We start from the raw sequence: 21,825 nt of genomic DNA on the forward strand, positions 1-21,825 counted from the left end.
ACAAAAACAATTAAGTTATTTATTTATTTCAAGTAATTAAAACCCGAAATGATTGCTGACGTTGCGTTACTATTCTATAATCTAGAGATGTTAAATGGAGCGTAACAAGTATATTTTCCTATCTTATAGTAGTCCATTATTTCCATTTCCTGCAAACAAGGTAGCGACATATTTCCAGGAAAAGGTGAACGATCTCAAACAGGCTGAGAACTGACAGACCAATCCACAATCCAATGGATCCTCCAATATCCGACAACAGATTTGTGAACTGTGGATTAAATTGAAGGATTTTTAATACTTTAAGAATCTATTACTTTATAAATTTCAATCTACACATTAATTAATTTTTAATAGAAGATCATCAAAATCATTCCATGTAGACAAATATTGTAAAATAATTGTGTTCAAGCAAGTATTGCATGTAACCAAAGTGAGGAAGACCACTGGGAACATGGAGAAGAAGTGCAGGCTACTGGCAAGACCTGGCATGAATTGAAGTGTCTCGCCCAAGACAGAGTGGAATGACGGAGATTTGTTGCTGCCCTATACACCACAGGGAGTGACGAAGATTAAGTAAAGTAATTAAGTCTTGCATTTAGTGAATATTTACCGCGTAGTTGGGCTGGTCTGTGAGCTCTTCGTAATGCAGATCTTCAAAGTAGATGCTCAGTTTCACCAGTTCCTGACTAGCAAACAAGGAATCAATCATGGTTTTTAAAAACATGTCATAAAATAAATAGCCAATTAATTGTGTCAATCAGAGCTAGTAGATCGTATAACAGGAAAATGAAAATTAATCTGATATATGAAAGGCGGTAAAGTATTAAAGTTTTTAATAGTGTTGGTTGGCTTTCTGGTCCAATTAGAGTTAAGAGTTTATGATGCTGAGGTGAGACTTTGATGAGCTACAGATTACCTGAAGTCAACAACTGAAACATTGTGCTTGCAAATTTTTGGTGGGTTGTTGGAATTACAAATCTCAGGCTTGATGTAGGCCTGTAATATATCATACCATTATATATATATATATATATATATATATATATATATATATATATATATATATATATATATATATATATATATATATATATATATATATATAAAGTGTTAAAATAAAAAATCTTTAGCTGATTAGAAATCAAGTACTGGCTCCTTAGAATGTTAGATCTGTGTTAGCTCAGAGGCGTAGCGACCCTTCCCGGCCCCCGGGAACAAACTTTCGATTTGCACCCCCCCTCAAACTTTCGATTTGCACACCCCCCCCCTTGAACTTTCGATTTGTTTCTCCAACCCATTTTGGCGCCCCCTAAGGTCGGCGCCCGGGGACATATGTCGTCGTCCCCCCCCTCGCTACGCCTCTGTGGTAGCTATTATTGTTTAGAACACAAATAATAAACTAAAATTTTCAACACAACAATTGTCCCCCTTACCGCAAAGCCTGCTGTTGGCCACTTTAGTGTTGCGATTGTCTTCTGGTACATAATTTCTCTAGTTGTCGAAAATAATTGCGACGTTATTGTACAATTGTAACAAAAAGTTGTTTTAAAATTATGTATAATATGTTGTAATAATTTCTCTAGTTGTCGAAATGAGTTGAAAAGTAAATGTACAATTTTAACAAAAATATATACATTTTTTTAAATTTTTAATATTCAATTTGAATAAATATTTGATGTGGAAGATGAATTACTTGCAAGGACTTTTACAATTGCAAGTTGTCTTGTTCTTTTCAAGCTGACAGCGGACCTCATACAAGCACAAACGTTCTGGAAATTTAAAGTTTAATGGCAGTAAATGTCTTGAGAGACTTTAAAAATTCTTACATTAAATCCAGTCAACTGTTATTAGATGCTGCAACTTATTGGGTTTGTGAAAGTCAAAACATTCTTTAAATACGGTCTACGGTCATCAGTTGAGCAACTTATTGGGTTTGTGAAAGTCAAAACATTCTTTAAATACGGTCTACGGTCATCAGATGAGCAATTTATTGGGTTTGTGAAAGATAAAATGTTCTACCTTCTACTGTTCTACACTGATTTAGTTTAGCCATGTTGTGGTCTTTGATGACGTCATTCATGTCCAGCTCGAAGTCAAAACATTTGCATTTTTCTTTGATCCGATCTCGCTCGCATTGTTTCTGACAGTACTGTGGGGTATACATGGTAGACAATATGGAATATGTGTGGTTGTTTAGTGTGGTGGGTGGTGATGTGTTTTGTTGGACGGAGGGGTGTTCGGCGTATAGTTTGGAGAGGTGGTAGTGTAGCAGGAAGGTAGTGTGGTGAGACAGTGGTGTGGTTGGATGGTTGTGTGGTATTGCTGTGGTATGTTGATGAGTGGGGTGGTGGTGTGTTGGGTAGTTGATGTAGAAGGATGGTATTGGGATGAGATGGTGGAGTGGTAGAATGGTGGTGTGGTGAGGTGGCGGTGTGGTGTGGTGGTGGTGGTGGTGGTGGTGTGGTGAGATGGTGGTGTGATGAGGTGGTGGTGTGATGAGATGGTGGTGTGGTGAGGTGGTAGTGTGGTGAGTTGGTGAAGTGGTGGTGTGGTGAGATGGTGGTGTGATGAGGTGGTGGTGTGGTGAGATGGTGGTGTGGTGAGGTGGTAGTGTGGTGAGTTGGTGAAGTGGTGGTGTGGTGAGGTGGTGGTGTGGTGAGTTGGTGAAGTGGTGGTGTGGTGAGATGGTGGTGTGATGAGATGGTGGTGTGGTGAGTTGGTGAAGTGGTGGTGTGGTGAGATGGTGGTGTGATGAGATGGTGGTGTGGTGAGTTGGTGAAGTGGTGGTGTGGTGAGATGGTGGTGTGATGAGGTGGTGGTGTGGTGAGGTGGTGGTGTGGTGTGGTGTGGTGAGTTTAGACTCGACGAATTTATAAAAACAATTATAAAAATTAATTTATTAAAGACTTACGTTTCTCGAGTAATTATAACCATATTTCTTTTTGAACATAACCCCATCATCACAAGGGTCGTAGGGTGATCCTATTCGGCTTATAGACACCTTTAAAATTCCATTAATTAAGATTTAATTGATAGAAATTATCAAACAAATACGTTTATACGGTGTTAAAGCAACATGAAAACATTGGCTTTCATACAAGAAAATTAAAAACTAGAACTAGGAACGTGCTAAGGTTATTGATGTCGGTTGTGTTAGTTTAATAAATTTAAATTTAAATGACTTTATTTCACCAATCAAACTCACCTGTCTTTGTTTCACCAATCAAACTCACCTGTTTTTGTTTCACCAAACTCATCTGTCTTTGTTTCACCAATACAACTCACCTGTCATTGTTTCACCAAATCCACCTGTCTTTGTTTCACCAAATTCACCTGTCTTTGTTTTACCAAAATCACATGTCTTTGTTTCACCAAACTCACCTGTCTTTGTTTCACCAACCAAACTCACCTGTCTTTGTTTCACCAAACTCACCTGTCTTTGTTTCACCAAACTCACCTGTCTTTGTTTCACCAAACTCACCTGTCTTTGTTTCACCAAACTCACCTGTCTTTGTTTCAACAAACTCACCTGTCTTTGTTTCACCAAACTCACCTGTCTTTGTTTCACCAATCAAACTCACCTGTCTTTGTTTCACCAAACTTACCTGTCTTTTTTCAACAAACTTACCTATGTTTGTTTCACCAAACTCACCTGTGTTTGTTTCACCAAACTCACCTGTCTTTGTTTCACCAAACTCACCTGTCTTTGTTTCACCAAACTCACCTGTCTTTGTTTCACCAATCAAACTCACCTGTCTTTGTTTCACCAAACTTACCTGTCTTTTTTCAACAAACTAACCTATGTTTGTTTCACCAAACTCACCTGTGTTTGTTTCACCAAACTCACCTGTCTTTGTTCCACCAAACTCACCTGTCTTTGTTTCTCCAATTTAACTCACCTGTCTTTGTTCCACCAAACTCACCTGTCTTTGTTCCACCAAACTCACCTGTCTTTGTTTCTCCAATTAAACTCACCTGTCTTTGTTTCACTAAACTCACCTGTCTTTGTTTCACCAAACTCACCTGTCTTTGTTTCACCAAACTCACCTGTCTTTTTTCAACAAACTCACCTGTCTTTGTTCCACCAAACTCACCTGTTTTTGTTTCACCAAACTCACCTATCTTTGTTTCACCAATCAAACTCACCTGTCTTTGTTTCACCAAACTCATCTGTCTTTGTTTCACCAAACTCACCTGTCTTTGTTCCACCAAACTCACCTGTCTTTTTTTCAACAAACTCACCTGTCTTTGTTTCACCAAACTCACCTGTCTTTGTTTCACCAAACTCACCTGTCTTTGTTTCACCAAACTCACCTGTCTTTGTTTCACCAATCAAACTCACCTGTCTTTGTTTCACCAAACTCACCCGTCTTTGTTTCACCAAACTCACCTGTCTTTGTTTCACCAAACTCACCTGTCTTTGTTTCACCAAACTCACCTGTCTTTGTTTCACCAAACTCACCTGTCTTTGTTTCACCAAACTCATCTGTCTTTGTTTCACCAAACTCACCTGTCTTTGTTTCACCAAACTCACCTGTCTTTGTTTCACCAAACTCAAGTGTCTTTGTTTCACCAAACTCACCTGTCTTTGTTTCACCAAACTCACCTGTCTTTGTTTCACCAAACTCCTTTGTTTCACCAAACTCACCTGTCTTTGTTTCACCCAACTCACCTGTCATTGTTTCACCAAACTCACCTGTCTTTGTTTCACCAAACTCACCTGTCTTTGTTTCACCAAACTCACTTGTCTTTGTTTCACCAAACTCACCTGTCTTTGTTTCACCAAACAAACTCACCTGTCTTTGTTTCACCAAACTCACTTGTCTTTGTTTCACCACTCACCTGTCTTTGTTTTACCAAACAAACGCACCTGTCTTTGTTTCACCAAACTCACCTGTCTTTGTTTCACCAAACTCACCTGTCTTTGTTTCACCAAACTCACCTGTCTTTGTTTCACCAAACTCACCTGTCTTTGTTTCACCAAACTCAAGTGTCTTTGTTTCACCAATCAAACTCACCCGTCTTTGTTTCACCAAACTCACCTGTCTTTGTTTCACCAAACTCACCTGTCTTTGTTTCACCAAACTCACCTGTCTTTGTTTCACCAAACTCACCTGTCTTTGTTTCACCTAACTCACCTGTCTTTGTTTCACCAAACTCACCTGTCTTTGTTTCACCAAACTCACCTGTCTTTGTTTCACCAAACTCACCTGTCTTTGTTTCACCAAACTCACCTGTCTTTGTTTCACCAAACTCACCTGTTTTTGTTTCACCAAACTCACCTGTTTTTGTTTCACCAAACTCAAGTGTCTTTGTTTCACCAATCAAACTCACCTGTCTTTGTTTTACCAAACTCACCTGTCTTTGTTTTACCAAACTCACCTGTCTTTGTTTCACCAAACTCACCTGTTTTTGTTTCACCAAACTCACCTGTTTTTGTTTCACCAAACTCACCTGTCTTTGTTTTACCAAACTCACCTGTCTTTGTTTCACCAAACTCACCTGTCTTTGTTTTACCAAACTCACCTGTTTTTGTTTCACCAAACTCACCTGTTTTTGTTTCACCAAACTCAAGTGTCTTTGTTTCACCAATCAAACTCACCTGTCTTTGTTTTACCAAACTCACCTGTCTTTGTTTTACCAAACTCACCTGTCTTTGTTTCACCAAACTCACCTGTTTTTGTTTCACCAAACTCACCTGTTTTTGTTTCACCAAACTCACCTGTCTTTGTTTTACCAAACTCACCTGTCTTTGTTTCACCAAACTCACCTGTCTTTGTTTTACCAAACTCACCTGTCTTTGTTTCACCAAACTCACCTGTTTTTGTTTCACCAAACTCACCTGTCTTTGTTTCACCAAACTCACCTGTCTTTGTTTCACTAAACTCACCTGTCTTTGTTTCACCAAACTCACCTGTCTTTGTTTTACCAAACTCACCTGTCTTTGTTTCACCAAACTCACCTGTTTTTGTTTCACCAAACTCACCTGTCTTTGTTTCACCAAACTCACCTGTCTTTGTTTCACCAAACTCACCTGTCTTTGTTTCACCAAACTCACCTGTCTGAGACCAATTTGCGTGTGCATCCCTGGACTCACAGCTATATCGTTTTCGTCATGAAAAGGGGCAGTACCCGGCTCATGTAAAATAACACGAGCTCCGTAATCGGAGGTTATTCCCCCTAGATATTCATCTGTTTCAAGTGACAGCATCATCTCTAAGCCTGAAACAGTAAACATATTAATACACTATTCAGTACAATTATTGAAATGAGAAGCTCAGTATTAAAAAATAACTTTTAAGTGCACTAAAGCTACTTACTTAAATAATAATTTATCTTTATTTTTTTTTAAATGAGCAGTTCTAACAGCTTGAACTAGATCTATAATAATTTTTAGAAACTTTACATATTAAATACTAATTTTAATGCAGCGTACCGTTTGAAACAGTTACCTACCTATGTTTCATTAGATTTAATCAGGACATTTCTCGGAATAATTTAATTTTAACAGTTAATATTTTAATGTGTCTGTTGTATTATGACTACAGATATGCAGAGTTTCTTCCAGGCATCTCTTCGGCAAAGTCCCCCCCCCCTCCCCGAACGAAATAAAATTTATATAATTTATATAGATAATATATACTTTTAACGGTTCCCGCCTCCGAAGAAAGTCTACCGCACCCCCGAAAATTTCAAGTGCCCCTGAAGCTGTTTTAAGCAATGCTGTTGCTGTTTGGTGTGGACACCTACCACTATCGGGGCCACTCCTTATAGCCACGAACTCGGGGTGTTGTAGGGTGTAACAGTTGCCGTACTGGGGCGTCACCACAAGGTTGAAGTACCTGGCACATAAAAATAAGCCCATCAGAAATTTGTTTGCCCTGTATGCATCAGTGCACCAGACGGACCACACATCTCTGAACCAAGCCCACTTTTCATATACTGTACCGCAACTCTACCAAGCCCACTGGGCACTTATTTCTCTATACCAAACCCTTTGGGCACTTATTTCTCTGTTACAAGCCCACCCTTCCCATACTGTACCACCACTCTACCAAGCCCACTCTTCCAATACTGTACCACTAGTCTACCAAGCCCACCCTCCCCATTGTACAAAGTCTAACCCATCGTTTTGTGGTAAAATTCAATGCATAATTGTCTTCGTGTATTGATTGCCCATGTTTGTTGGCAAACCGTGCAGATAAATTACCTTTGATGCACGGTGTTAGCAATTTTAAACACAATTAGCCGAGTCAACATCTAAACACAATCAAATGGGTCAACATCTAAACACAATCAAGTGAGTCAACGTTCTAGCCTGAACTTAACCGTGATGTGGAGTCAATGACTGCCCTTATCCGTTTACTCAAATAGCTTCAGACTGAATAATTATCTAATCATTGATCAAACACCCTATCCTTCGAAACCGCATAACAGTAGTACATCATTTAATTTCATCGTTAGTGTGAAACAAAATAATGCGCTGTTAGGTACACTTGTGTGTGCAAATGAAATTGTTACACAATGAATATAAACCTTATCATCAATACGGTGTGAAAGGGACTTGAAAAATAGCCACCCCCATTTCTTACACACTCGTATACTAAACAGTGGCGTGGCCAGGAATTGGTCATGGGAGGGGTTCAAATATGTTTCCATATGTATAAAGTCATATATATATATATATATATATATATATATATATATATATATATATATATATATATAGGGGTGTGAGTCCATGGGAGGGGTTATAACCCCCCTAACCCCCCTTGCCTACGCCACTGATACTAAATATGTAGCTCAAAATATCAAATCTTTAATACGAAATTTTGTTCATGCACAGTTTACAACTTAAACAAAGTTAGAATGACTTGAATTGCTTTGACCAAAGTTAAAATGACTTGAATTGCTTTGACCCAAGTTAAAATGACTTGAATTGCTTTGACCCAAGTTAAAATGACTTGAATTGCTTTGACCAGAGTTAAAATGACATGTACTGATCTTGGCCCAGTAAAGTTATCTGAGGTCACACGAACTATTTTAAACCAATTTAAACATGCACTTATATTTTTAGATTTTGTAAACATCGACTATGATTAATTAAATAATGAATTAAATTAATTAAGTCACGCTTCGCTGTTGGTGCGGTGACGTAGGAATCGATCGGTTTGAAATGTAATGCCCAGGTCGTGTTATCGAGATGTCATCACATGACATTAGATGTCATTAGGCTGTGAGCTATGTTTGCTGACGAATGCATCTCGGCGATACATTAAATAAAAGCCGGTGTGGTGATAGCTGTTGGGTGATAATTGTCGGCGTGATGGTAGAAGGTTTCTACCACATCTAATTGACGGCGTGATGGTAGAACGTTTCTACCACATCTAATTGACGGCGTGATGGTAGAACGTTTCTATCACATCTAATTGACGGCGTGATGGTAGAACGTTTCTACCACATCTAATTGTCGGCGTGAAAATAGTAAAATGACGTGAATAATCATCTCTGTTATCATTTTAGATTGATGGTTTTTCAGCCAGGCAAATCATCAGAGTGTATCAGGATAGATCAAGTTTGACTTTAATGGTCCACTTAACATCTCTATTGAATACCACCACCATTCACACACTCGCAACAATCCCCTACTCCACCTGTAACTACCTACCTGAGAGGACGTGGGGCCGGCGTTTAAGACACTACCTTCCTTCATCAATTCACAACAATCCCCCACTCTACTCCACCTGTAACTACCTACCTGAGAGGACGTGGGGCCGGCGTTTAAGACACTACCTTCCTTCATCAATTCACAACAATCCCCCACTCTACTCCACCTGTAACTACCTACCTGAGAGGACGTGGGGCCGGCGTTTAAGACACTACCTTCCTTCATCAATTCACAACAATCCCCCACTCTACTCCACCTGTAACTACCTACCTGAGAGGACGTGGGGCCCGCGTTTAAGACACTACCTTCCTTCATCCATTCACAACAATCCCCCACTCTACTCCACCTGTAACTACCTACCTGTGAGGGGCCGGGATTTGAGAAGACACTCACCTTCTTCCACACGATCTCTCGGCGAACGAACACATCCTGAGTAGACCGTCCAGCTGGTGGCCTAGCTTTTGTCTCAGTGATCTGTTGCTCACACGAAACAAAACTCATTAAAAACGTGCAACTCAAGTTTAACATTTAAAGAAAAACAACTGCATACATTTTTTCCCACGTTTTCTTTAACTTGCTTTCGCGTCCGGTTTTCCAATCAAATCTTGCGATCGATATTTCGGGCACTTCCCAGTTAGCTAGCGCGCTGAAATTTTCAGGGAAGTTTTGTTTCCGATGACCATAGAATATTCAATTGTTATTATTACTAAATTAATCCATGGAAACATTTTATTGAGCATTTTAGACCGCTATATAATTGTAGTAAAAACGTGGGGAAAAGGGGACATAACCCAGTAACTGTAATTTGATGAAAACAAGGTTCGGTACTCTCCTCTTTTTGCTAACTGAGTATTGTTCACGCTGTGGTAATAACTGGTGGCCAGTATGAGGTAGACGATATGGTCGAGTGGTTGGGTACACGATTGCTATCCCACTCGACACGGGTTCAAATCTATGTGTTCTAGTCAGTAACGTTTTCACACAACGTGTTTTTTACGAGTTGTCTTCGTTTACCCAAAAAAAAGTGAAAAGATAAAATCGATAGCAAGATTTTAATGCAAACAAACAGACAAAGACTAAAAAGTAGAAAATAATAATCATTAAAAAAAGTTTTAAAAAACCCACGTTTTCTGATTGAACTAAAAAGTAGAAAATAAATGCTATACATCACAATAATGCAAGCGATCACTCTACTATAAGCGATGAAAAACGTGGGGCGCCGTGATTTTCTTACAGTTTCTAATACTGTTGACTCTCTACAAGCTCCCTAATAAAAGTCAATAGTATTATCTAATTCTAATCAATAGTAATATAACTTTTACTTCGGCGTCCCACGTTTTTCATCGCTTATAGTAGAGTGATCGCTTGCATTATTGTGATGTATAGCATTTATTTTCTACTTTTTAGTTCAATCAGAAAACGTGGGTTTTTAAAAACTTTGTTTAATGATTATTATTAAAATAGCAAGCTTGTATATAATACCGCTCTAAAAATGAGACAATAAATGATTTTCTTTAAATAAATAATCATACACTACTATTTGAATTACTATAAAGAAAAGCGTGGGTCGCCATAATATGTATTGGATACCTTTACTAATATTTAGGAAGTGACCCACGCTTTTCTGCATAGGTATTTAAATAGTAGTGTATTATTACACTTTTTAAGAAAAAACCTTTAATTTTCGACATTTATTATTGTTTACGAATATGGATTCATGTGCAATGTTCGTCTTAGAACAATTTTTCTTGTTTATACCGGTTTTTTTTTAGATACGAGCGGTCGAGAGAGCTAACATTTGTTTTGACATACAAGCACAATTTGAGATACGAGTAATCGAAATAGCGGGTTTAACAGTTCATGTAAATGAAACACACCGAAAAAGTTGCAACTGATTGTGCAACGGAGCTATTTAATTTCATTGATCTAACTCATTTCAGAAACATTTTGAATAGGAGGAAAAAACACCACCCTTGGGCAGGTTTATTTTAACCACTATAGCATATTTTGTACAGGAACCACATTTGTGTGATTTACTTCATTATGATCTCCAGTTACATTTTTTATATAGACATTTCTGTATCAAAATATAAACTTTGTGTTATCCCAGTATTGGGATACTCGAAACAATGTGTTGTTTACATGAGCTAGTTATGATACACAGGACAACAAATTTTGACATTTTTAACACTGGCAAACAAAAACAAAACACATATATTACAACACTAGTTTATCTTCTTACTTCAAATCTGTGTGACTTACATTGGCTGTTTGTTATAGACGTACATAAAATAGTCGTCTATTTCATAGATGGACGTGTTCTCGAACATTCCCCTATCCCAGCAGTACCTGCAATACTGAACACAAATTTTAGGATTCAGCAGAATTTGGATACAACATATCAAGTGTCACACTATTTCATTCACAACAGACGTTTCAAATGTCACACACTATTGCATTCACAGCATACGTATCAAGTCACATTCTATTTCATTCACAACAGATGTTTCAAATATCATACACTATTTCATTCACAGCAGACGTTCAAATGTCACACACACTATTTTATTCACAACAGACGTATTTCAAGTGTCACATACTATTTCATTCACAGCAGACGTTTCAAATTTCACATACTAATTCATTTACAGCAGACGTTTTTCAAATGTCACACACTATTTCATTCACAGCATACGTATCAAGTCACATTATATTTCATCCAGGACAGACGTAAGATCAGAAACACACTATTTCATTATCCTATTCGTCTCAAGAGACACAAGCTATCATTAAGTAGACACACATCATTTCATTATCCACTACGTATCAACACACCCAATATTTCACGGATGAAAGAATTTGACGGTTAGAATACATTAACATGAGTAGGTTTACCTGGCAAAGCGCAGTGTCCCTTTCCTTCACCCATTCTAACAACTTCCGGTCATAAAAATCTGGCTCACCCATTTGATCAGCTGATAGACTTTTATTGCTGTAACAAAATATGTGCAGGGGGAAGGAGATGGCATGGACATAAGAGCTACCATTGAATGAAAGGCAATTTTATAGTTGTTTTCCTTAACTAAAAGGGACATAACTCACCACTGTAACGGTTCCTGGTTGTCGTCAATACCCGAATCATAGCATGGTAGGTTGGCTTCGTGTGGTACCATGCCCACTATACTGTCACGGATGAACAAGTTTTGGACCTGGGCCGAGGCCTCTAGTCTCTGTGAACACAAACAACACAATAATTTTATCACAAACGGATTCGTTCTATCGTGGAGGTAGGCCTACGAAAGAGGAAAAAACCACCAAAAAATGAACAGGGAGTGATCTTTCCTAAACTTTCTAAAATATTCTTATATAACACTACGGGGGGATGGCAAGTCGGGATATAGACAACATTTTAAATCCATTTTTAATAACTTAAACATTTTAAAATAGAATAGAATCTCGTAGAAAAAAAAAAGAATTATAATAGTGCGGAATATTATTAGTACTTTATAAATTCACATGCGTTTTTTTGAGAAATCGGAGATAGCCTAAAACACTATTTCCGACCAACGGAAGTTACTCAAAATTTGAGAGAAGGCAGAGAACTAGCTCTTTTACTTATATGTGAAATTTAATTTATCTATCTGAAATAGTACTCAAGTTATAGGCTTTTGAAAAATTCAAAGTAGAAAAAGTTCTTCTTCCGTTTATCGGAAATCGGTGAAAAGTTGATAATACGGATCTACAAATTGATACAATACTTATATATGAAATTTCATAAACCTAGCTGTAACGGTACTCAAGTTATCGTGTTTATAGATACACATACACACACACATACATACTGACATACGGACAAGATTGCAAAATTATGTTTTTCCGACTCAGGAGGGTGTAAAACATCGAGATTTGCAAAAATCTCTATTTTTTTATTTTGCACGATTACTATACTTTTTCTATACTCGGTATACGAGAAAGTAAAAACCCAACATGTTAATGTAAACTAACCAATTACTAAATAGAAAAGAATTATTTTTTTGAACTAATATCACAGAATGTCAGACGAAAGAGTAGCATGTTTACCTTAGAGAATCTCATCATGTTGACGTTACACAGGGTGACTGCAGGGAACTGCAGGTTATCAAACCTCAGATTTACTTTCGAATATTTCTCATACTCAAAAAAGTTTGAAAACAAACTGAAATGGAATACATGTGCTTGCCAAAATAATTATATCTAAAAACATAATTAAAAATTTAAGAAGTCTGGATTATACTTTTTATGACTAAGAATTATGCAAAACATGAGACTTAATCGGTCTATTATAATTTTTTTTAATTATAAAAAACAGATTAATTTAAATGATTTAGTTCTATAATATTAACCTTCACGTATACTGATATTTAATCTATACAAAGCGAACTACAAAACTTTTAACTGGGATTAAGCTACGAAGCAAATAAAAAGTTGAACCTACTAGTACAGGTGGAAGGTGGCCCAATAAAAAGTTGAACCTACTAGTACAGGTGGAAGAAGGTGGGCCAATACAAAGTTGTACCTACTAGTACAGGTGGAAGGTGGGCCAATTAAAAGTTGAACCTACTAGTACAGGTGGAAGGTGGGCCAATAAAAAGTTGAACCTACTAGTACAGGTGGAAGAAGGTGGGCCAATAAAAAGTTGAACCTACTAGTACAGGTGGAAGAAGGTGGGCCAATAAAAAGTTGAACCTACTAGTACAGGTGGAAGGTGGGCCAGTAAAAAGTTGAACCTACTAGTACAGGTGGAAGAAGGTGGGCCAATAAAAAGTTGAACCTACTAGTACAGGTGGAAGGTGGGCCAATAAAAAGTTGAACCTACTAGTACAGGTGGAAGAAGGTGGGCCAATAAAAAGTTGAACCTACTAGTACAGGTGGAAGGTGGGCCAATAAAAAGTTGAACCTACTAGTACAGGTGGAAGAAGGTGGGCCAATAAAAAGTTGAACCTACTAGTACAGGTGGAAGGTGGGCCAATAAAAAGTTGAACCTACTAGTACAGGTGGAAGGTGGGCCAATAAAAAGTTGAACCTACTAGTAGCCTACAGGTGGAAGGTGGCCCAATAAAAAGTTGAACCTACAAGTACAGGTGGAAGAAGGTGGGCCAATAAAAAGTTGAACCTACTAGTACAGGTGGAAGAAGGTGGCCCAATAAAAAGTTGAACCTACTAGTACAGGTGGAAGGTGGCCCAATAAAAAGTTGAACCTACTAGTACAGGTGGAAGAAGGTGGCCAATAAAAAGTTAAACCTACTAGTACAGGTGGAAGGTGGCCCAATAAAAAGTTGAACCTACTAGTACAGGTGGAAGAAGGGGACCCAATAAAAAGTTGAAACTACTAGTACAGGTGGAAGGTAGCCCAATAAAAAGTTGAACCTACTAGTAAAGGTGAAAGGTGGCCCAATAAAAAGTTGAACCTACTAGTAAAGGTGGAAGGTGGCCCAATAAAAAGTTGAACCTACTAGTACAGGTGGAGGAAGGTGGCCCAATAAAAAGTTGAACCTACTAGTACAGGTGGAAGGTGGCCCAATAAAAAGTTGAACCTACTAGTACAGGTGGAAGAAGGTGGGCCAATACAAAGTTGAACCTACTAGTAGCCTACAGGTGGAAGGTGGCCCAATAAAAAGTTGAACCTACTAGTACAGGTGGAAGAAGGTGGGCCAATAAAAAGTTGAACCTACTAGTACAGGTGGAAGGTGGCCCAATAAAAAGTTGAACCTACTAGTACAGGTGGAAGAAGGTGGGCCAATCAAAAGTTGAACCTACTAGTACAGGTGGAAGAAGGTGGGCCAATAAAAAGTTGAACCTACTAGTACAGGTGGAAGGTGGCCCAATAAAAAGTTGAACCTACTAGTACAGGTGGAAGAAGGTGGGCCAATACAAAGTTGTACCTACTAGTACAGGTGGAAGGTGGGCCAATTAAAAGTTGAACCTACTAGTACAGGTGGAAGGTGGGCCAATAAAAAGTTGAACCTACTAGTACAGGTGGAAGAAGGTGGGCCAATAAAAAGTTGAACCTACTAGTACAGGTGGAAGGTGGGCCAGTAAAAAGTTGAACCTACTAGTACAGGTGGAAGAAGGTGGGCCAATAAAAAGTTGAACCTACTAGTACAGGTGGAAGGTGGGCCAATAAAAAGTTGAACCTACTAGTACAGGTGGAAGAAGGTGGGCCAATAAAAAGTTGAACCTACTAGTACAGGTGGAAGGTGGGCCAATAAAAAGTTGAACCTACTAGTACAGGTGGAAGAAGGTGGGCCAATAAAAAGTTGAACCTACTAGTACAGGTGGAAGGTGGGCCAATAAAAAGTTGAACCTACTAGTACAGGTGGAAGGTGGGCCAATAAAAAGTTGAACCTACTAGTACAGGTGGAAGAAGGTGGGCCAATAAAAAGTTGAACCTACTAGTAGCCTACAGGTGGAAGGTGGCCCAATAAAAAGTTGAACCTACAAGTACAGGTGGAAGAAGGTGGGCCAATAAAAAGTTGAACCTACTAGTACAGGTGGAAGAAGGTGGCCCAATAAAAAGTTGAACCTACTAGTACAGGTGGAAGGTGGCCCAATAAAAAGTTGAACCTACTAGTACAGGTGGAAGAAGGGGACCCAATAAAAAGTTGAAACTACTAGTACAGGTGGAAGGTAGCCCAATAAAAAGTTGAACCTACTAGTAAAGGTGAAAGGTGGCCCAATAAAAAGTTGAACCTACTAGTAAAGGTGGAAGGTGGCCCAATAAAAAGTTGAACCTACTAGTACAGGTGGAGGAAGGTGGCCCAATAAAAAGTTGAACCTACTAGTACAGATGGAAGAAGGTGGGCCAATACAAAGTTGAACCTACTAGTAGCCTACAGGTGGAAGGTGGCCCAATAAAAAGTTGAACCTACTAGTACAGGTGGAAGAAGGTGGGCCAATAAAAAGTTGAACCTACTAGTACAGGTGGAAGGTGGCCCAATAAAAAGTTGAACCTACTAGTACAGGTGGAAGAAGGTGGGCCAATCAAAAGTTGAACCTACTAGTACAGGTGGAAGAAGGTGGGCCAATAAAAAGTTGAACCTACTAGTACAGGTGGAAGGTGGGCCAATAAAAAGTTGAACCTACTAGTACAGGTGGAAGGTGGGCCAGTAAAAAGTTGAACCTACTAGTACAGGTGGAAGAAGGTGGCCCAATAAAAAGTTGAACCTACTAGTACAGGTGGAAGGTGGCCCAATAAAAAGTTGTACCTACTAGTACAGGTGGAAGGTAGCCCAATAAAAAGTTGAACCTACTAGTACAGGTGGAAGAAGGTGGCCCAATAAAAAGTTGAACCTACTAGTACAGGTGGAAGGTAGCCCAATAAAAAGTTGAACCTACTAGTACAGGTGGAAGAAGGTGGCCCAATAAAAAGTTGAACCTACTAGTACAGGTGGAAGGTGGCCCAATAAAAAGTTGAACCTACTAGTACAGGTGGAAGAAGGTGGCCCAATAAAAAGTTGAACCTACTAGTACAGGTGGAAGGTGGCCCAATAAAAAGTTGAACCTACTAGTACAGGTGGAAGAAGGTGGCCCAATAAAAAGTTGAACCTACTAGTACAGGTGGAAGGTGGCCCAATAAAAAGTTGAACCTACTAGTATAGGTGGAAGAAGGTGGCCCAATAAAAAGTTGAACCTACTAGTACAGGTGGAAGGTGGCCCAATAATAAGTTGAACCTACTAGTACAGGTGGAAGAAGGTGGCCCAATAAAAAGTTGAACCTACTAGTACAGGTGGAAGGTGGCCCAATAAAAAGTTGAACCTACTAGTACAGGTGGAAGAAGGTGGCCAATAAAAAGTTAAACCTACTAGTACAGATGGAAGAAGGTGGCCCAATAAAAAGTTGAACCTACTAGTACAGATGGAAGAAGGTGGCCCAATAAAAAGTTGAACCTACTAGTACAGGTGGAAGGTGGCCCAATAAAAAGTTGAACCTACTAGTACAGGTGGAAGGTGGCCCAATAAAAAGTTGAACCTACTAGTACAGGTGGAAAAAGGTGACTCAATAAAACTTTGAACCTACTAGTACAGGTGGAAGGTGGCAAATAAAAAGTTGAACCTACTAGTACAGGCGGAAGGTGGCCCAATAAATAGTTGAACCTACTAGTACAGGTGGACGAAGGTGGGCCAATAAAAAGTTGAACCTACTAGTACAGGTGGAAGAAGGTGGCCCCTATGGCAGCAGCTAGGAGCACGGCCCAGACGGTTTTCACCAGCGAGTTCTGTGACTTGAGAATGAAGATGACGCCGTTCATTGAGGCACGGCTGGCGTATTTGTTGAATATGTGACTGAACCGTTTGGTCGGCTGCTGGGATGTTGGCGTCACGGTTTCGTAAAGTCCATTTTTCTCTGATTTTTCCATCATTTGATGTAGGTCTTTCTGTGAGAGATAAACACAAGCAACACAATAAGACGCGAATATTTCGCCATTTCATGCTTTAAAAGATAACTATTCTTACATAATTTCAAGCAAATAGTAATAGTTTAATTTCCTATTTTCTGACTAATTCTGTTGAGGCTGTTATTTTGGCTTTCAGCTTACCCTAAAACCAAATAGAATTTTGACGGCGAATAATGTGTGCAGAAAGGGTAACAGTGACTGATTTCGGGGAAAAGGCCCCCCCCCTTTGCATATCTAACTATAATTTAAATTATATTTCCTAATTTAATTTTTAAACCAAAACCTTTTTCATTTGCAAGGTATCTCTATTATTAGATTACAAGACACAAAAGTAAGGCCCCAGATTAATTTGGGAAGATCTCGAAACTTCATCAGAAAAAACTGATATTTTAAAATTTCAACAATTCCGCCTATTAGGTGATTTAGAGTAGTTTTAAGATCCACCTTTCGACTTTAAATTGTTGTAATGGGGCCCTTATTAGACCACTCTTAGTAGAGCTCGGGATGCTGATGGTTACCCAGCCGCCAGAGCGTAGACAGATTCGATTTACTCGACGATTAAAAAAGCTAATCGTATCCATAGTGTATTGCACTCTTTAAAACAACCGTAGGCACCATTTGGCACTCAGGGTAGCCCGGGGTGTCCAATCACACCCGCCGGAGCGCCGCCACTCCGAAATTTAAATTTCTTTTGCGGAAACTCTCCAAAGAGTATTCTCATCAACTTCCCAAAGTTTTATGGCAATCAGAAAAAAGGTGTAGTAATGCCTAAAAGATCATTAAACAAATACACTTTCTTTTATATATATATATATATATATATATATATATATATATATATATATATATATATATATATATATATATATATATATATATATATATGCACATTTTACTTTTTTTTGTAAATGTATATAAATGGATTAAGTGTAATGAAAACACATCCACTAATTAGGCCTACTCACCAGTGCCAGAAATCGAATGAGCTTGACAAATCTGGAAACCTGTTTGTCATACTTGACTGGCCTGTTGGTACTGATTCGTAATGTGGACCTCGCTTTCATGTCGACCACGTGACCATACCATGCATGTCAATTAACTTGCAGCAGATCACGTCATCAGCGCAAGCGGCAGTCAGCACAATGCGACGCTAGGCGCCAACTTACCAGCTACTCACGTTCACAGCCTGTGGGGTGGGTACGCTCACAGTGAAGCCCGTGTATCGAACACATCAGACGGCAGTAGAGTGCTGAAGCCGGCTATCACGTGATGCCGTAATGTAGAAAAACAAACATACTAGCTTTTACATCCATTAATTTCAATTTAATTATTGTTTACATTATTTACAGTGTGATAAAGCTTGCTGTTAATAAAAGAAGCTGATCCAACTAACAGTAGAATGATAAAATAAATCTTTGAATACGTCATGGATTTTAGGTTTGAAATTGCAATTCAACGTCATTTATACAAATTCATTTTGTTAGTGACATCTTCTTTTTTTAAAAATCTTGTATTTGACTCACTATGGGTGTGTGTGTGGCTCAGCTAGTCTGAAAATATTAATTTAACCCACTCCCCATTTTCCGATTGAAATGAAGTTTGGTACATTTCTGATAAAGCGAGAGTATCGAATTTTTTTAATCTAATAAGATAGATAATCAGGCATGAAGTGTATTTTAAAAACTACTATATCCTTTTATAAAAGGGGAGATAACAAGGTTTTAAAAAATTATTAGCGATCGGTGGATGAGATGGCCGTCATGGGTAAACTTTTTTCAGTTCACGGATGGATGATTTCATCGACCGCTAACTAATTAAGGGCAAGTAACTTAATTTTAAAGTTCACAAGCTACTGGATGGATTTTAATACAAACATCTTTAGTCTTTTTCGAACAAATTACCAAAAAGTGAAAAATAAATATCAAATAAAATGTTTAAGGAAAAAGGTTTTAATTAATTCACAAATTTAAAAAAATCACATATGAGCTAATGGACTAAACGGTAAAACTTAAATTTATTTTGATGTAAACTTACTAATGCCATTTGATGGTATGATTAAAAATAAAAATATGTGTGCTCACATATAGAAAACATGTTTCCTTTCATAGGATGTTCATTGACAGGTAAACGATATATAACATAAGACCTACGTTCAGTTTTCATCATTGGGGCATCTAGTTTTTTTTAATTTTTACTCATGACAGCATATAGCACAATGTTACACCCAAATTACATTCATTTTTTTTTTACTTTTTAGTGCATTTTATTTCTTATGCGAGATTTATAATGTATAATCTCTGTTAAGGATTTTATAGATATCTGTTTTAAGTTCCGAATATTTCCGTGGAAAGTGTCTGAATTTTTTACAGGAAACACAACAAAAAAACAACGATGTCAATACAAGATTATATTTATTACCTCCCCTTAAAATGTCTCCAATCCTAAGCTCTATTGACTTGACTTGACTTAGTCCTCTTTGCTCCGTATGGAACATAGAGCCTCCACCATTTCCTTCCATTTCTTCCGATCCCCAGCTATTAATTTTGTCATCTCCCAAGACATTCCTGTTGGCTTCAGTTCTTCAAGAAGACTCCGCCTCCAGGCCGGTCTTGGGCGCCCTCTCTTCCGCTTTCCCTGGGGGTTCCACTCAACCAAGCTGTATTGCGTGTACGGTTTGACAGAGCACTCGACTGCTGACCGGAAAAGGATTTTTTTCAACTTTAAGTATGTTTTGCTGAGAAATATCTTTTTTAACATAAAAGAAAGGAACAGCCCAAAACTAATTTCTAGATGAAATTGACCACAACAGGCTGCAAGAAAAATAATGAATTTGACAGACACCTGAAGAAAAAATTAATAATGTCTGACTAGAAAAGTGTATTAACTATATTACCTGTGTCTAAGCTAAAGACACATGTATGTTTTTAATGTTTTATCACACATATTTCTTCAAAAACCTAATGGTATTTAATTAAAGCCACTGAATGTTACGCTAAAATTGAAAGAACAAGCTGAAATTTACTTCTTCCAATAGAGTTTATGCAAGAGATTTAAGTAATTTACAAGCTGTTACACTTTCTATGTCGTTAAATTAAATGTTTCACTAGCGAGGATGTGAACTATGTTGACACATAATCACGAGGTCCGGAAACTTTAAACGAGACGTCGGATCATTGAGCGGTACAAAGGTTCATGTAGTGCCAGAATCAGCTAACACAGATTCACCCAGCGTGTGATCATCCGCGCGTGACGACCGCGCTGAACGTCACGTTCCCCCCCCCCCCCCCCCCAACACGGCGCGTCTGGCCCCTGTCAATACAGTTATGACCGGCGGTTTTTGAAGCGTTGAGAATGACAAGAATAAAACGTGGAACAATTTCTTTTAAAACAGATCCAATTTTTTGAAGACCACAAATAATTTAAATTGAATCTTTGCGTTTTGTGGTATAATTTGTATCATCATTTTCATGGGCATACGGTAGTACTTTCAATGCACCATAAGACGTAACATAACACCACATACACTTCAAGAGATCACGTCCAACTAGACTGATCAGAAAATAACGAGGGTATAGAAGAATAACGCAGTATGTCCAAAAAAACATAATCTCGAGAAAAATGAGTTTATAAATCTCATTCCAATACAAAAATAGTGCAAAACATTGAGTTTAAACATTCATAAAATATTTGCATTCTACTTTTCTGACATTGTACATAAATGTTCTTGTAGCTTGTATTATTTACAGTATCAGTATAAATGTACATCGATTTGACCTAAAAAATAGACATACTGCATTTGTCCTCTATACTCTCGATAAGTTAGTTCTATATAAACTTGGACATACATCATCAACATATACTTTTGGACAAAACGCAGTAACATACACATTTTTGGATATAATACACTAATAGGCATATGGATATAGTACAATGCCACACAGAACTGTAACAAATTAAAAGACAGCCAGTGGATTAATTAATCCTGAAAGTACACTAAGCTTGAACGTCACTTGTTGAAAAACAAATTAGTCAACCCCGTCAACTGGTTTCATACCAACTACTTCCTGAGGTTCCAAGACTATGAGTGACTGGTACCCATTTTACATGGTCATCTACAACAGGAATTTTGTTTTACGTCTGAGTTTCAAAACGGCATTAGCAGAAACATATTCTATTCTATTATTTAAATCAGTGTTCATACATTTTAAATAGTCATTTTAAATAGTCGTTAACTAGTTCATCATTTTTGCTTGATTAATTATCTGAACATAATGGGGGCCATTAATTCATCACTTTATAGTCATTGACAATGTTATCACTACGGGCAAATAAGTAATGTTGGCTAGTTAACCCAACTAATAATTTATAAAATTACATGTGTAGAATTACACGTAGTTATTATATACCTCAGCAACATTATAGAGAATAAATTTAAAATTATCAATTGCTAAAAACAACTTTAATTTATCCTGAGAGCCGCTGGGGTGAATTAATACACTACCTTTTCCACGCTTCAGATAATGCCCTCAGATACTTAGCAGCAAGAAGGAATCGGCCGTTCCGTGGTTTTTCTTCACTACTCAGATAAAATAACACACAGCCATTCAAAAGTCTTAGTCTATTCGGCTTTTCCGACACAGGCATTTTAGCGTTAGAGTCATTCTAGAGTCCGAGTCGTTTATGAGTCATTAATTCTAGAGTCGTTGTATGTCTAGTACCAAC

At 38.1% G+C, this 21,825-nt stretch overlaps 1 protein-coding gene across 1 annotated transcript; it reads right to left on the reverse strand.

The window, feature by feature from the left end:
• Positions 1–136: 136 nt before the first annotated feature.
• Positions 137–18,167, reverse strand: LOC131946701 (amiloride-sensitive sodium channel subunit alpha-like). Its single transcript, XM_059307614.1, has 15 exons — positions 18,069–18,167; positions 16,850–17,082; positions 12,749–12,863; positions 11,771–11,898; positions 11,564–11,660; positions 10,931–11,025; positions 6,751–6,842; positions 6,059–6,222; positions 2,912–3,001; positions 2,020–2,149; positions 1,694–1,769; positions 1,434–1,491; positions 917–996; positions 611–686; positions 137–268 (listed from the first exon to the last, which is right to left on the reverse strand). Exons 1-15 carry the CDS (start codon positions 18,165–18,167, stop codon positions 137–139), a joined length of 1,665 nt encoding a protein of 554 aa, XP_059163597.1.
• Positions 18,168–21,825: the final 3,658 nt, after the last annotated feature.

Source organism: Physella acuta, unplaced genomic scaffold (genome assembly GCF_028476545.2).
Source record: "Physella acuta isolate Inbredline_101_S28 unplaced genomic scaffold, ASM2847654v3 ptg000567l, whole genome shotgun sequence".
Classification (NCBI taxonomy): domain Eukaryota; kingdom Metazoa; phylum Mollusca; class Gastropoda; family Physidae; genus Physella; species Physella acuta.